Raw genomic sequence first — 15,799 nt, forward strand, 5'->3', positions numbered from 1 at the left:
TAAAAACCATGCATAAACATTGCGTAACGATCCGAGCGTTACGTTACTGATTGATTATCAATTATCACTATTTACAAACTCGATGATACGAAAACAGTTTCGAACGTCTGGTCCCCTGTCTTCTTTCTCAACCATTGAGTTACACGTGTGGGATAGTCTTTTGTGGAGATAGATGAGCTACTTGGTCAATAAATGTGACATGTGTGCGAAAAGGATCGGATGATCGCTATATGCGGCAACTGCTGAGAGCTCCGTTGATGCAAAGGCAGCCAAATTACAGCACACCCATTTTATGTAAGCTGGTCAATCATTGCATCATATTCGTGAGCTCTTTTATGGACTGTCGGTAAAGTAAACTCACCTTTTATTTATTTTCACTGTTTTATGCGCCGTATATTGTTTTCAACCGATCGCCCGATGTGTGTGGGGTGATGTATGGGGTGCATAATGAACAAAAAATCTTGCCTACATAACAAAACACTACACACAAATATAATTTAATTATGCACATATCGTGAAAAATACCGACTAAAAAATAGTTTCATGGAAACTGAATTAAAAACCTAACTAACTAAGCACTATACTAAGTGCATAAGTATAATAAATAAATGTAATTAATTTTTAAAAAGTTGTTCATTTATAAATATTATAAATAATTTGCTTTTTTATTTTACTTAGTCACCATGGTTACTTATAATAAGTTTGGTTTGGTATATTTTTAGTAAAATAATCTAGAGTAGAGGAGTAGAGGGAATATAAGTAGTACCAACTTTGTATGTTTTGTAAACCTAGTAACTGGGGCGCTGTACTCCAAATTTTGAAATATTTGGTTATGCAATAACCGTATTATTACCCTCCATCCTCCCGACAGTCGCAGAGTCGCAGGGTTACGATTATCACAACTACTTACTATGGTCATACTACGACCGCAGATGTCAAATCTTTGTAAAGGTTGCAGCGACAACTGCTTTTCTGTCTTGGTTCAATAAAAAGAGGAAAAGTTTCCGTATGGCGCCACAACTTTTTCATTTGTTATGAAATAATATAGGCCCCCTAGTATCTAATTTACCTCAATGAGATATCCCTTTTTGTAGAAATGAGTGAAAAAGTGGTGGCGCCATACGGAAAGTTATCCTAAAAAAAATAATGATCACCAATAAAAAAAATGATTATATTTCCAGAGAGAAGTGTCACCAAAATGACAGGACCCACTGATGAATATCAAGATCTTCTGGATCCCAGACGGAAACAGTTTGACATAAACTTCGCATTCAAGCACAGAGCTTCACTGTTGCCAGAGTACCAGTATGTCACTCATATGTCCAATGCAGACATTAAGAATATGGTGTTGAAGTCACGACGATTGAAGCATACCATAGAAGAGGTACGGTTACAATTAAGTGTATTTAATAAAAATGACACTCTGAACAAAGATTTTGACAAAATAGGGAACCCAACAACATAGGGCTAGATAGCTCAGTTGGTAGAGCGCAGGCAGGTTCATCTGGAGGTTGTTGATTCAAGTCATCCCACTCCAGTAAATTTTTCTTTGTTTTACACCAAATCATAAATGTTTTTTTTTCCTGGTAATGAAACAAGAATGCCTCATAAGTTTACACAATCACTGTAAACAAGAGTGCTTGCGGTTTGGGAGTATACCACTCATCTTATATACCGCCCTCTAGTGACAACTACACGCCATACACTTATCACACTCGGCCAAAGCCTGAACATCTGACGTCACACTTCGAGGCTCGTGAATAACGCCAGAGACCTGCCTTGAGACCGGCGTGTATATTCACCTTTGACCTACCCTCATTTCACATAGAGATACGCAGTCAAATTCTATTGCGGGCGTGACAGCAGTGACTGTTTGGGCATCTATGTCACTGCACGTTTATCAAATGATATCATTGCATCCAATGGAATCACTGGATCTAGCGGCAGGGACCTGTCTTTATAAAGACAGGGGCCCAGTCTAACTCGGCCATGGCACTCTTTTTGGACCTGACATCACCGAGTGCACTCAAATTGTAAGTGCTTTAAAGATAATACAAAATACAAGGTTTTGTATAATAACTGATCCGTTTATTCGTAAATAGCCTAAAAATAGTGAAAAATAAATGGTTAATTTTACAGTCTGTTTTTGTTATAGATTGTTGCTTGTGAGGATCGAACAGAGAATGACGTCTTCAAAGAAGCCAAGGACATCTTGGAGGAAATGGCCCACAGTTATTCTGAAAACAATATCCGCTTCTTGTCTTACTTTTTCGCCAAAATATTTAAGAAACTCTACGGTCACATCTACGTCAACAAGGCAGGCCTAGAAAAGGTACGCACATCCTTATCAGCATTCTCATTTAACAGTGGTTCGCTGGCCCACACCTGAGAACCAGTCAAAATTTACTCCATGTGGTTCGGCCCGCAAGTTCAGTGTTGACCCCATCCCCTATTTAAGGACACTGGACACCTTTGGTAATTGTCAGATACCAGTATTCTCACTTGGTGTATCCCAACATATGAATAAAATAACAAACCTGTGAAAATTTGGACTCATTTGGCCATCAAAGTTGCAAGAGACTAATGAAAGAACAAACACTCTTGCAGGCATGTATGCTTCGTTTTTCAAAGGGCAAAGGCACCGAGGCATTTTCTCCTTGGTACAGGGCACCCTATGAGAAAATTGTCAATTTCTACTGGAGCATTTCAAGGGCACCAAGGCATTGACGAAGGGGCATGAAGGCAATCGCCTTTGCTGCCTCCGTGAAGTATCAGGCCTGCTTTGTCATATCATTTCATTTATTAATTCTGGTTGTGAAGCAAATTTAATCATTGTACTAGCCAAGAACCCAATGGAGAGAAAACAAGGGAGTAAATTTCAGCTTGAGATGTGGGAGGAAAACCCTAGAGAATTATTTTTAGAGAAAACCCGCTCAGTCGGATAGGAACTGTTGTGGAAACCCAATCCACATAGTGCCCCCGGTGGGATTTGTACCAGGGTCCCAGAGGTGGGAGGCAAAGCATGGTATCCATATTAGGTTTTTCTTGATCTATTGCAATGTTGTATTTTGTGTTAGAATACCAAGGGATGTTTGTTTGCATCATTTATTCAGTGAACAGTAATACACAATTTAGTAGCCCCTGATAATTTTTCTTCTTCTAAATGTGGTTTCTTTTTCAGCTTCGTAATTGCTACCGAGATACTCCGGTTGTGCTGTTACCCACTCATCGTAGTTACGTTGACTTCTTGCTGATGTCTTACATGATGTTTGAGTACAACCTACCATTGCCTTACATAGCAGCGGGAGCTGGTATGTTTACCTTGGTCCAATAAGCTAATAATAATAATAATAATGCATTTGTAATGCGCAATCTATCTAGTGAACAAGACCCTATTCCGAGGCGCAGAACAAACAAAAAAATACATATACAGTAAAAAGAAATGTAGAACATAATAAAAAATTATACAATGAATAATTTACTGTCAAGACATGTAACGAGCTAAGTGTATGAGGATTTAAATAAATGAGTTTTCAGCAAGTTTTTAAACAATGGAACAGAATTACAGCATCTGATGTTGATCATTCCAAAGTTTAGGAGCACAAGCAGAAAAGGCACGATCGCCATACGGTGAGGAAGTTCTAGGAATAGTTAAAAGGGACTTAGCAGAAAAACGAAGAGTGCGTGAGGGGGGTGTAAGGTACAAGGAGATTTGCAATATAAGACGGGGTTAAGTCAATCTGAGATTCAAATGTAATAAGTAGAATTTTGAATCACCAAATAGACTTGAATAGGGAGGTCTTGATAAAAGACTTGCTTCAAAAGCCCCTTTCACACTACCCTAATCCCAGGGTTGTCCCTGGGAATAGCTGCTGGCCTTTTCACACTGTGATCATTGTACCCCCCGTCTGCCCGAGCAAACGGGCGTACCCCGGGAAATGCCACCCCTGCTCTGGAGAAGGGATAAGGGGTAAAAACCTGGGGTATCCTTGAAATGTGCAGCCGGAATCCTGTGGATCAGGAACCTAGGCGGGGACAGTGTGAAAATGCGCCAGGGTAATCTAGTTAGTTACAATTCTTATTACCCTTACTTACGCTTGAAAGTATACTTTAATACTTAACAAAAGTACTTTTTGTTTTGCTGCAGATTTCAACGCCATGAAATTTGTGAACACTATTCTAAGGAAAGCAGGAGCCTTCTATATCCGACGATCCTTTGGGTCAGACAGACTCTACTGGGCGATATTCACTGAGTACGTCCAGATATTGGTCATGAATGGAGAGGCACCGTTAGAATTCTATCCTGAGGGAACGAGAAGTCGAACGGGCAAATTCCTGCCACCGAAACGAGGTGAGTCAAGTATCCTGTCTTCTCTTGCATGCTTTTAAATGGCGCCTAGACCACAGTTCAGAAGTTCTTTACAAAATTGGAGTTTTGAGTAGTTCTTACCAAGGAGTTATGAGGAAATGTGTATAAAGATTATTACCTACACTTTGAGTTGTTTGAACCATTGACTTGTTCAAGTTTTCTTACGGATTCTGGAATCTTGAATTGTTGTACACTCCTGAAGGCATTGCTGCTGTCCTGGAGAGGGTGGGTTGCAAAATCCATTTGTGCTCTGTGGTTATGCTGTTAATATTGTTCTTATAAGATGTGGTATTGTCAGTTTGTCCTGAGAGAGATTGGAAGTTCGATCCCTCTTATTGTCCATTTCACCTGACGTCATCATCAGAAAAATCTTGAATCCGCCATACTGGTGGGTAATTTCACTGTACGTTTATATATAACCCTATGCTGTGCGTTATGCAGTGAAGTGTGCATTTTAGGCGACGCTGGGTTAATACACGTAAACCTAACTGCCCACCAACATGGTGAGCGTGGCATCAGTCGCCGCGTGTGACGCGCATGCAAGGGGTCAATAGCTGGCAGTGCTTTTCTTTGAAGCCCTTGTAGATTTACAGATTCAACCCTCTTATTATGTCAGGTCTGTTACAAGTGGTCGTGGAGCCATTCATGAAAGGTCGTGTACCAGACATTAGTCTGGTTCCCATCAGTATCAGCTATGACAGAATACTGGAGGAGACATTACATAGCAGGGAGATGTTGGGCATTCCGAAGCCAAAGGAATCTACATCGGTAAGATTGCCTTTCATGTATTGGTTTCAAACCTCGGCTTGGGCTCTGGCTATGACTGCAGGGTTTGTAGCTCAAAACATTTACAGAACCAGAGAGTTTGTTACAAGACCAAAATCAAAATGGGAATTATATCACTATCTACACAGTTTCACTCTTGAGCTGTTTTTTTAAACAATAATAATAATCAGTTCTTATATAGCGCAAAATACAAAATAAAGTCTCTAAGCGCTTCTGTGATTGAAGAGATGGGTTTTAAGTTGTGATTTAAATTGTTCTAGCGTGGCACAGTCTTTGAGATTGTTTGGAAGAGAGTTCCATAGTCTAGGTGAAGCAAATTGGAAGGAACGTTGACCAAAGAACTTTGTGTGAACTGGAACTGCTGTGAGAAGACCTTTCGAACTGGTCCTATAAACCTGTGAAATCTGGATAGACATCTCAAAACAAAACTTTGTCAGTGCTCAAATATCCTTGTTTTAGATTAGTAACTCTTTGCCTAATCTTTGCCTAATCTTTGTTCTGTAGGGTCTGTTCAAAGCAAGCTCAATCTTTGGAGAGAATTATGGTAACATCACAGTGCACATTGGAGACCCTGTATCACTCAAGCAGATGTCAATCGTCAGCGGAGTGGATCGAAGTGTTCACAGTTTAGCACCAAGGTAAATATCACTGCATAGTTAATAAGGATAGAAAAGTGGAGTGAATCGTGTATCCCAACTATGCATATTATAGCAAATCTGTGACAATTTGGACTCATTTGGTCATCGAAGTTGCAAGAGAGTAGTGAATGAAAAAAACACCCTTTGTGCACAAATTTGTGTTCTTTCATATGCCAAACAAGATACTTCAGGCCTGAAGTCTTTTCAAATTTGAGTGAGAAATTACTTCTTTCTCCAAAACTATGTTACTTCAGAGGGAGCAATTTTTCACAATGTTTTATACCATCAACAGCTCTCCTTTGCTCGTTACCACATAAAGTTTTTATGCTAAAAATTATTATGAGTAATTACCAACAGTGTCCAGTGCCTTTAAAGCAATGTTTGTCAGAACCATAGGTTCTCTTTAATGTTCAGAATAGACCAGCCGTCGATTTCACCAAACTCTTCCTAACTTCCCAGGTCGAAATTCCAGTTGAACCTAGTTAAACTGGAACTAGTTGAAACCAGTTGATAAACTAGTTAAACACAGTTAAAACCAGTTGGTTTAATATGGAAAACGGACAGAAACCAACTGGTTTATAATTTCAACCTAGTTGAACACAGTTAAACCTAGTCCGAACCAGTTGGTTGATATGGAAAATGGACGAGTTTGGTCACTTTCCAGTTGAACCAGTTGACCCAGTTAACTAGGTTCAACAGGAATTTTGACCTGGGTTAGGATTAATCTTAGGACTTAGGACGGGTTCAGTTCCGTATCCAAATACGTAGGACGAATTGAACCCATCCTAAGTTAGGACGGGTTTCCCGTAGGATTAATCCTAGCGTTTCGTGAAATCGGCCGCAGAGACAATCTATTTGGCAGAAGTTTCCCTTTCTTTCTGCAGGTTCATCTTCTCCATGAACGCACAGGAGCAGCAGTTTGTCCAGGAGCTTTGCCTGAGCATCCAGCTGATGCAGCAACGCCATATGGTGGTCTCACCGTGGGTACTGTGTGCAGCTATCCTAATCCAGCGTCCAGGGTACCAGACTAACATTCCAACATTGTGCAGTGAGTTGGAATGGCTGAAGGGGGTGGCTGTGGGTCTGGGAACCAATGTTCACTGGCCAGGTATGTGTTTAGAGGATAAGGGATAACTCAGAATTGATAATCCTGAAAAATGCACATCATTGTTTGGTTTTGTTTCCCCCCCCCCCTTTTTTGTAAATTAAAAAATATTACATAAATTTTGATATGTAGTTTATTAATTCGCATGTAAGGTGATCCCTGGCTGACGCTTCCCAGTTTGTGTCATCCTTGGCTACATGACAGCTTATGGTTTTATGGCTTCACAGACAAAGATATTGACTGATAGGGAGACCGCCAACGTATGGTTAGACAGCTCAGTTGGTAGAGTGCATGTACGTTAATCGGAGGCTCCTGTAAATTTTTCTTTCTTCAACACCCAAAACTATTTATAAAACCTACCGAGTCAGTATATTACTCGTGGCCGATAGAATAAGAGGACCGAACTCAAGCTCTGGTGTTTCTGTTCAGCAGAGTGTGGGTTCGAGTCCCAGTCATGACACAATTGGGTCTGAGAGCAAGACACTTAACTATAATTGCTTCTCTCCACCCAGGGGTAAATGGGAACCTGCAAGGGCAGAGATGGTTCTTGTGATTGATTTAGCCGAGTAGCGCATATTTGTTGCACAGACTGTATACTCCCCAGGGAGCTGAGATGGTTTTAAGGACAAATTTAATGGCCCAGCGACCAGGGGTAATAACGTTGAAAGCCCTTTATGACACCCTTCGGGTGTGTAAAGCACTGAATAAAAACCGATTAATATCATTATTAAATTTTCTATTCTTTGTTCTGTTTTATAGCAGGGAGGACGGTCAATGCTGTGCTTGATGACCTGCTTGCCGTCCATCGTGATATGGTCATCGTTAACGGAAGAAGCTTGAGTCTCAATGTCCCCCAAAATGTCCAAACAAAAGAAGAAGTCATGGAGGTAAGCCATGTGTTGTAGCATACCTATGTTCGCCTGTACACCCTGTTTTTACCCCCACTCTATTTGGTTTGACTTGATGGTACTTCCATATAACGTTTACTGGGAACCATGGATTTCTTACTGTTAAAGGCGGGGTATACTTTGGTAAACTGTCAAAGACCAGGTATGCATAAAACAACAGACCCTTGAAAAATGTTGGTGCAATTGGTCACTGGAGTTGCAAGAAAATTATGAAAGAAAAAACACCCTTGTTGCATAGAATTGTGCCTTTAGATGCCTTTGAAAGGCTTCAGGCCTGAAGTCTTTCACAGATTCAAATGTTTTAGTGACAAATTACCTGTTTCTCAAGAACTCAACAGGAGTCGTTTCTCTTAAAATGTAGGCTGCCGCTGTGTGTATCATGCTAGGTGCTTATCGGAACCAACTCATGCCATCATTGGCTCAACCAGCCCTGGTAGCTTTGTCCTTCTGTGGTATGAAAGTTGCAACTAAAGGTATGGTATCATTTTAGCATAATAGTAATAATAGTGTACAATTATAGCATGCCAAATGTCTTAAATTATCAATTCATAAATACCTCAGACAGTTTCGCTATTCCTATTGGTGGAGAGCGCGTCACGTGGGTGTGTATAAACCTTTGTTTATGACCAGTAAAAACTGTTGAAACATGGGCGTGACACGCGAGTTTGCACCTGTGCTTTTAAGACAGTTTCTTCATTCCTATTGGTCGAGAGCAAAGGCCGAGACAGTTGTGCCACATCACGCGATACGCGCGACGCCCACAGCATTCCCTTATAAGGAGTTGTTTACCCGAGCCCGAGGGCCTTGACTGGACCTTACCATTTCATAGCTGGAGGGGTGTTGTGTTGAAAGAAATCATTGAAAAATTAGAATTTTTGCATTTGTTTTACTTTTTGACCATAAGTGATGATGTTTTTTGACTGAAAGGGTATTTATGAATGGGAATTAAAGTGTGTTGAATCGGTTTTCAACTAGTGGTTTAAACCTGCCGAGGCCTGGTTCTTGATAATTTACCTCAACTTCGTCTCGGTAAAATTATCAAGAACCAGGCCTCGTTGGGATGAAACCACTAGTGGTTTAAACCTGCCAAGGCCTGGTTCTTGATAATTTACCTCGACTTCGTCTCGGTAAAATTATCAAGAACCAGGCCTCGTGGGATGAAACCACTAGTGGTTTAAACCTGCCGAGGCCTGGTTCTTGATAATTTACCTCGATTTCGTCTCGGTAAAATTATCAAGAACCAGGCCTCATTGGGATTAAACCACTAGTTGAAAACCTCTTTACCACACATTGATTCCCTTAACTATACCAAACCATAGTAATAATTGGGGAGGCTAATCATCCTTAATCACGGCTGAAAAGCTGAGTTGCGAAGGATGTGGCTACAACGTGTTCGAGCCGCATGAATGCAAGGGGCACCTTTGGCAGTGCGGTCTTCCTCAGGCCATACAGACTCCCCCCATTAAGTGCACGAATGTTATCTGTCCACCTCGCCTTTGGCCTTCCTCTGCTGGCGCGACCAGCAACACGCTCGTCCATACATTGCTTCTCCAGGTTATCCCCTTCTCTTCTTGCAATGTGCCCAAAATACATAAGTTTCTTCTGTAGCATGGTATTGGTATTTACTTATCGAACAATATATGACCACAAAGAACAGCCAAAGATCAAAGTGTTGATTTTTCCAGAGGGAGGGACGCCAGAGAGCACAGAGAAAAACCCTCATGGCATAGGAGAGAATCAACACACATATCTACTCACATACGGCCTGAACTGGGAATTAAACTAGGGCCACATAGTGAGGGGCGTTTTTAAAGACACTGGACACTATTGGTAATTGTCAAAGACTAGTCTTCTCACTTGGTGTATCTCAACATATGCATAAAATAACAAACCTGTGAAAATTTGGGCTCGATTGGTCGTCGGAGTTGCGAGATAACTAAGAAAGAAAAAACACCATTCTCACACGAAGTTGTGTGCTTTCAGATGCTTGATTTCGAGACCTCAACTTCTAAACTTGAGGTCTCGAAATCAAATTCGTGGAAAATTACTTCTTTCTGGAAAAATATGTCACTTTAGAGGGAGCCACTTCTCACAATGTTTTATACTATCAACCTCTCCCCATTACTCGTTACCAAGTGAGGTTTTATGCTTATAATTATTTTGAGCAATATTACCAATAGTGTCCACTGCCTTTAACCAGTGCTGTAACAACTCAAAGTGTTTAAAACTGTAATGTGACAATATCTGGATTAATTAATATTCTTTCCGTTTCTAACAGATGAGTTGTTTAGTCAGTACCAGTTTCTAGTGTCTCTCTTCAATGGAGAACTGACATTCCACCCCAAGACAACTGTTGATGTGAGTAGGTATACATATTCAAACCGAGGACCTACAACAAAAGAGGACAATAGAGTCCCTGGTTCGTGAAAGGTCCCTGGTTCGTGAAATATGTACAAAACCAATGGGAGCTGTTGCTAAGAAGTTGGAGTATAAACAAAAGAGGGACAATAGGAGTTCCATGGTCGCAGGCATATACACACTTAAAGGATTTGGGTATCTTCAAAATGTCCACTGATTTACATTAAACTTGCACGGTTTGAAGATGATGATAGTAGAAAGCTTCCCTTCAAATAATACTTACTGAGGTGCTGTAGTTTTTGAGAAATGAGTAAAACAATCACAGAATAATTTTCGTCTCACTGAGACGAAAATTATTTTAGCATTTAAAAACCCATTAACCAGGGTTATAATGGCCGGCCTTTCACACTTGGATCGCTTTACTCCTGATCCACCCCGGGCATACCTGGGGAATAGCCACCCCTGGGGAATAGCCACCCCTGCGGTAAAACCCCAGGGCTTCTTGTAACATGTAACAGAACCCTGTGGAATAGGGACCTGGGGCCTCCTGACAACTTATGAAAGATGACGCTGTTTCATAACAAGAAAAAACATCAAAAGTTTTCAGTTTGATACGGTTAGCGTTATGTAAGGGTTTCTTGTTGTTTTCTTGGCAGGATTTCCAGTATGCTCTACGGAAACTGCAGAATTCCAGCACCCTCTCTGAGATGACCTGCCAGTACACTATCACACCATCTGGAGAGAAACTCATGACGTTCCTATGCAGTCTGTTACAGCCATTCCTCCTGGGTTACTGGGTAAGTTCATCAGTAGGCATCAGGTACGTAGGATGTCATGGCCAAGTGGTTTAGAGCATCAAATTCAAGTGCTGGTGGTTAAGTCATCGGTCATGACACTTGTGTCTTTGAACAAGACGCTTAACTATAATTGTTTCTCTTCACCCAGGGGTATGAATGGGTACCTGCGAGGGTAGAGCTTGATACTGTGTTTGAAAAAAGCCTTCAGAGCGCCACTGCAGCGCAGGAAGCTGAGAAAAGATTACAGGAATAGTATTGGCTAAGCTTGGGCGATATCTCGATATAATCGAAAATCGCGATACCATTTCTAAATGATTTCCATATTGTCTTGATTTTTTGTTAATTGAATTATCGGCATATCGTGGTTTTGATGAAGTATCACATGTCTTCCCTAATTGAGACGTCCTGCAACCACAACTGGCTGTTTAAAAAAAAATATAAAGTACTAGAACCAACCCCAAGATTCCCCAATTGAAAAAAATTACATCAGAGACTTTAGTGCCCAGGCGGTCCACAGACACTTCAGAAGTAACACAATGTATCAATTACCTCCCCTGTGTGGGAAACTTGTGCGCCGATTTCACAAAATACTAGGATTAGTATGAGTTAGGATGAGTAAGCCGTCCTAACTCCGGATGAGTTCAATGCGTCCTAACGTCTTTGGATATGGAACTGAACTTGTCCTAAGTCCTAAAATAAATCCTAAGTTTGGAAGAGTTTTGGGAAATCGACGGCTGGACACCAATGTAAAGCATATTGACACGGTTATTGTAAAGTGTGCTGTTTAAGAACTAGTTATTGTTATTGTTAAGTACTAACATCCTAACCTTTGTTTTTTGTTTGTGCTAAATATTGTTTAATGGATGTTATCCTGATCAGGATAAAGAACATAACTTGGTTTTACCAATACACCGATGTGTGTAAAGCACTGTGTACTCACTACAACCAGTGGTAACAGTGGGCTCCAATTACCAAACATGAACAATCCCTTTAATGATGAGGTTGGTGTAGTGGTGTCTTGCCTCGCCTTCCATCTCTAAGACCCCGGTTCGAATCCCACCAGGGCACTATGTGGATTGGGTTTCAGTCCATACTTGACTGTGTGGGTTTTCCCTGGAATAATTCTCTAGGGTTTTCCTCCCACATTTTAAACTGAAATTTCTTCATCATCTTGCTTGGCTTTAATCAGAGCGTTGAGAATATTTATTCAGATCCAGATTCTATCAAATAGCTTACGGTAAAACCCATGTTTTTCCTCTGTAGTTTGTTTGCCACTACTTACTGAGTTGCCCACCTCTCCTGGAGTCAGTCACTCCGCGGTCCCTCGCTAAGGTGATACAGAGTGAAGTCGCAACCTCCATAGCGGCCGGTGACACAGCCTGCTACGACATCCTGTCTCTCAATCTGCTTGGTAATGCCATCTCTTCATTGGTCCGACTCGGCGGGATCAGGAAATCCAAAAGGTGAGCAAGCTAGCCAAGGCACGACCCTGTTAGTTGTAGGGTGTCGTGGCCGGGTGGCTGAAAACATTTAATTCATGTTCTGGTGGTTTAGAAATTGGAGTGCGGTTTTGAATCCTGGTTATAACACTTATGTCTTTTAGCAAGTTTTTTTACTATAGTTGCTACTCAATCTTGAAAAATGTTCTTATACACACCCCTCTCGGCAAATAGGACCAATTGTCATTCAAAAAACCTGAAGAAGAAAAATAAGAACCCCCAGGTCACAACTTGGCAAAATTTGTATACTGTATCCCTTTTCTTGGGCTTTTAAATCTGTTTACAATATTGGAGACAGACGCACTGTTTCCCCATATTCAGTTGGATACACCCTTACCTGGTGTGTCTGCTGCCACCTTGTGTTCCAAATGCTCCAATTGACAGCTTCTAAAGTGTATTGTGTATTATTTACCCAATGATATTATTATCCCTTGGTTTATTTTGTTATTTATTAATTTCAATGTTTTTTTTTCAGCGGGCTGACACTGATTGCAGCTGAGATTTCAAAAACAGCCGACAAAATTAGTAAGTAATTTTTAAGACAGGAATTAACTATGCGATGAAGAAATTTTACACAAAGTTATGTGCATTATTTATGTTAACTTACCATTATATCGTACTGCACTTTGGAGTTTCAGAAGAAAATTTTAGAAACATAAGGGACTTTTGTTCATACCGTAATAATCATTTCTGCATGTAACAATTATGTTGTATTTTACCTATGAGAAAATAGATGAATTGTTGCAAACTGTTGCAAACTGAATTGTTACAAACCAAAAGGACCAATGGTAATGCACAGAAAAATAGATAGTGGCCTGACGTTTCCGAGAAAGACTGCTGCATGGGGTCGAAACGTCAGGCTACTACCTGGTTTTTTTTGCATGTAATTGTAATTGATTGTTTCACTTTTCTTTTTTTTTTCCCAAAAGTCTGGATGTTATCGTTATCGCATTTCCTGTGTATTAAACAGCCACTTGAGCGAAATGTTTTTAGCTTGTTTTTAACGCGTTTGTTCACCATTTAAATATAATTTTGATATGTGTACCCTTTTGAATTTTTCATAATTATCGATTAAAAAATCAGGCCCCAACCTCAAGGTTTTGAAAAACTAAAAACACTTCTACCATTGACGGCACGCGTCAAAATGACAATGCTTTGAATGTCTTGTCTGGGAGTTTGCTTTGTGTTACCTCCATGCTGCAACATGCTGCTATACAAATTGGAGCTCCCAACTATGACATAACATGAGTGATTACGTAATGGAGCTTTTCGTAAAAAAAATCAGAAAACCGCTGGATTCCAAATGATTGTTTTTTACACAATCAAAATCCATTTATAGTCATATGGACTCGATTTCCTTGTTGATTGAAAACATTTTGAAAGAAATTCAGCAAAGTTCATGACTTGACATTTTCATTCAAGCAGGTCTTTAAAAGTGTGACCTGCTCATAAATTAAACATTCACATGACCTTTTCTGAGCTGATCAAGGGCTCACACACCATTAACTTGTCCGTTCATCATGCCCCATGCAATGCTATCAATGCCTGCAGTACTTGACGCCCCATGTCAGCGGCGTGGTTAGCCGAGGTGTGATCAGACTGACAAATTTGCGTCCCCCCGGACTGCAAAGTACAGATGAACCTTTCTTGACTTTGATAACCGTTTATGTCAAGTCGACATTTTCCTGTAAGGCACTGGACACGTTTGGTAATTGTTTCAAAGACCAGTACTATTATTATTACTATCACTTTGTGTATCCCATCATAAGCATAAAATAACACACCTGTGAAAATTTTGGCTCAATTTGTCATCGAAGTTGCAAGAAAATAATGAAAGAAAAAACACCTAAAGGTGTTCAGTGCCTTTAAACCAATCTGCTTCTTTTACTCTATAGGTGAGTACATTGACCTCCCGGATAGCCTGGTCAATAAGCCAAGCACAAAGAGCAAAGTGGGTGGACCAACGGCTAAGCTGTAGAGCTACGCCACCAATCCAAGCGCAGCAACTCAACTCGGGGTTTTTTGGATCGAGACTTATGCTCACGAGAAATCCTCTACCATCGCTGTCCATCTTCATTAAGTATCCATTAAGAAGAGCTGATCATTAGTTTGAGGTACTTCCGTTTATATAATTTTTGTAAAATGCGAAATGTAAAACTCACAAAGTTAGATACAAATGGGTCAGCTTACTTTCAATATAAATTCCTGGCCCATTAAAGGCAATCGACGTGCTTGGTCAATAACCTACAATAACCTATCTTTCTGAAAGTTTCTATATTCTCAGCGCCTTGAGTACCTTGTTTGGTAGATAAGTGTGCTATTATAAGACTTCGATATTATGATATTATTATTGTTAAATAATTGTCAAAGATCAATATTCTCACTTGGTGTGCCCAAACATAAGCATAAAATAACAAATCTGTGAAATGTTGGGCTCATATGGTCATCGAATACGCAAGAAAATTATGATGAATGAAAAAAAAAAACCTGGTTGCATAGATTGGTGTGCTTTCGGATGAGTGAGAAAGGCTTCATAAACATAACGAAGTTGACAAATTTAAATGAGGTAAAGTTTTTCCTGATTCTTATGGGTGCTTTTAATTGTCAGGAATTGCAATTTATTTTTTAAAACTGATTTGTTTATTGCTTGCTATCAACATTACAGTATAAATTCCTGAAATTGTTCTTATTTACTCAATCCTTATGAATTTACAAATGGGTCACAATTATATTTAAGGTTTCACAATCAACATATTATAATGTTGTCGTTTTTGTTCTTTCATATTAAAATTTTCGACATTAATGTGCAATTTTGTTAAGAAGTCAGATTCTCAATTTTTGCTTTTGTTATTTCTTTGGACTGGAAATCAGTTTGTTACAGCACTTGTACTGCTTTTTAAAAACCATGTATGTATAATTTTCTACTTGATCTATGATTTTCAAGATCTTATATATCGTCACAAACAATTTTGTATGTACTTTTGTATGTGGACATTGATTTAAAATCAGCCTTAAAAGTCCTTATAGATGTTACAATATTTTGTATGTGAATATTTAAAAGTGTTGGGTGGTCACAATTTTGATATACAGTGAATGGAATCTTAACCTTTGACCTTAGGTAGCCTTTGCTTATAATTAGGTTCTGGAATAATCATATGTCCATTCGAGAAGCGTAAGTGAACCTATATCATAAACATCTTTTTCCTGTAAAACTTGAGACACATTTGGGTCAAGGAGAGCCTCTTGTGTGAATCGTGACGATACAGCAACAAAATATAATATATTACCGAGTTTAATATTGGAATTATTTACAAGATTATTTTTGTGTATTGATAATGA

General features: G+C 39.7%; 1 protein-coding gene across 2 annotated transcripts; it reads left to right on the top strand.

Annotated features, from left to right (window-relative positions):
* Positions 1-173: 173 nt before the first annotated feature.
* Positions 174-14,778, top strand: LOC117296299 (dihydroxyacetone phosphate acyltransferase-like). 2 transcript variants are annotated; one of them, XM_033779158.1, is made up of 15 exons: positions 174-346; positions 1,182-1,384; positions 2,156-2,332; positions 3,182-3,311; positions 4,148-4,351; positions 4,986-5,137; positions 5,660-5,793; positions 6,678-6,901; positions 7,658-7,785; positions 8,168-8,279; positions 10,085-10,164; positions 10,821-10,961; positions 12,225-12,424; positions 12,936-12,985; positions 14,356-14,778. In XM_033779158.1, the coding sequence occupies exons 2-15, from the start codon at positions 1,199-1,201 to the stop codon at positions 14,436-14,438; spliced, it is 2,001 nt and encodes a 666-aa protein (XP_033635049.1). In that variant the 5' UTR covers positions 174-346; positions 1,182-1,198; the 3' UTR covers positions 14,439-14,778. The 2 variants fall into 2 exon arrangements, with proteins under 2 accessions (XP_033635049.1, XP_033635041.1); XM_033779150.1 differs by having other exon boundaries at positions 174-294.
* Positions 14,779-15,799: the final 1,021 nt, after the last annotated feature.

Source organism: Asterias rubens, chromosome 1 (genome assembly GCF_902459465.1).
Source record: "Asterias rubens chromosome 1, eAstRub1.3, whole genome shotgun sequence".
Taxonomy (NCBI): domain Eukaryota; kingdom Metazoa; phylum Echinodermata; class Asteroidea; order Forcipulatida; family Asteriidae; genus Asterias; species Asterias rubens.

What these genes read in the sequence shown, in the direction of transcription:
- LOC117296299 (XM_033779158.1), top strand. Translation starts at nt 1,199, where the DNA reads ATGACAGGACCCACTGATGAATATCAAGATCTTCTGGATCCCAGACGG. An exon ending in AACCAATGTTCACTGGCCAG is followed by an intron (nt 6,902 to 7,657) that starts GTATGTGTTTAG and finishes TCTGTTTTATAG; the next exon opens with CAGGGAGGACGGTCAATGCT. An exon ending in GGGATCAGGAAATCCAAAAG is followed by an intron (nt 12,425 to 12,935) that starts GTGAGCAAGCTA and finishes TTTTTTTTTCAG; the next exon opens with CGGGCTGACACTGATTGCAG.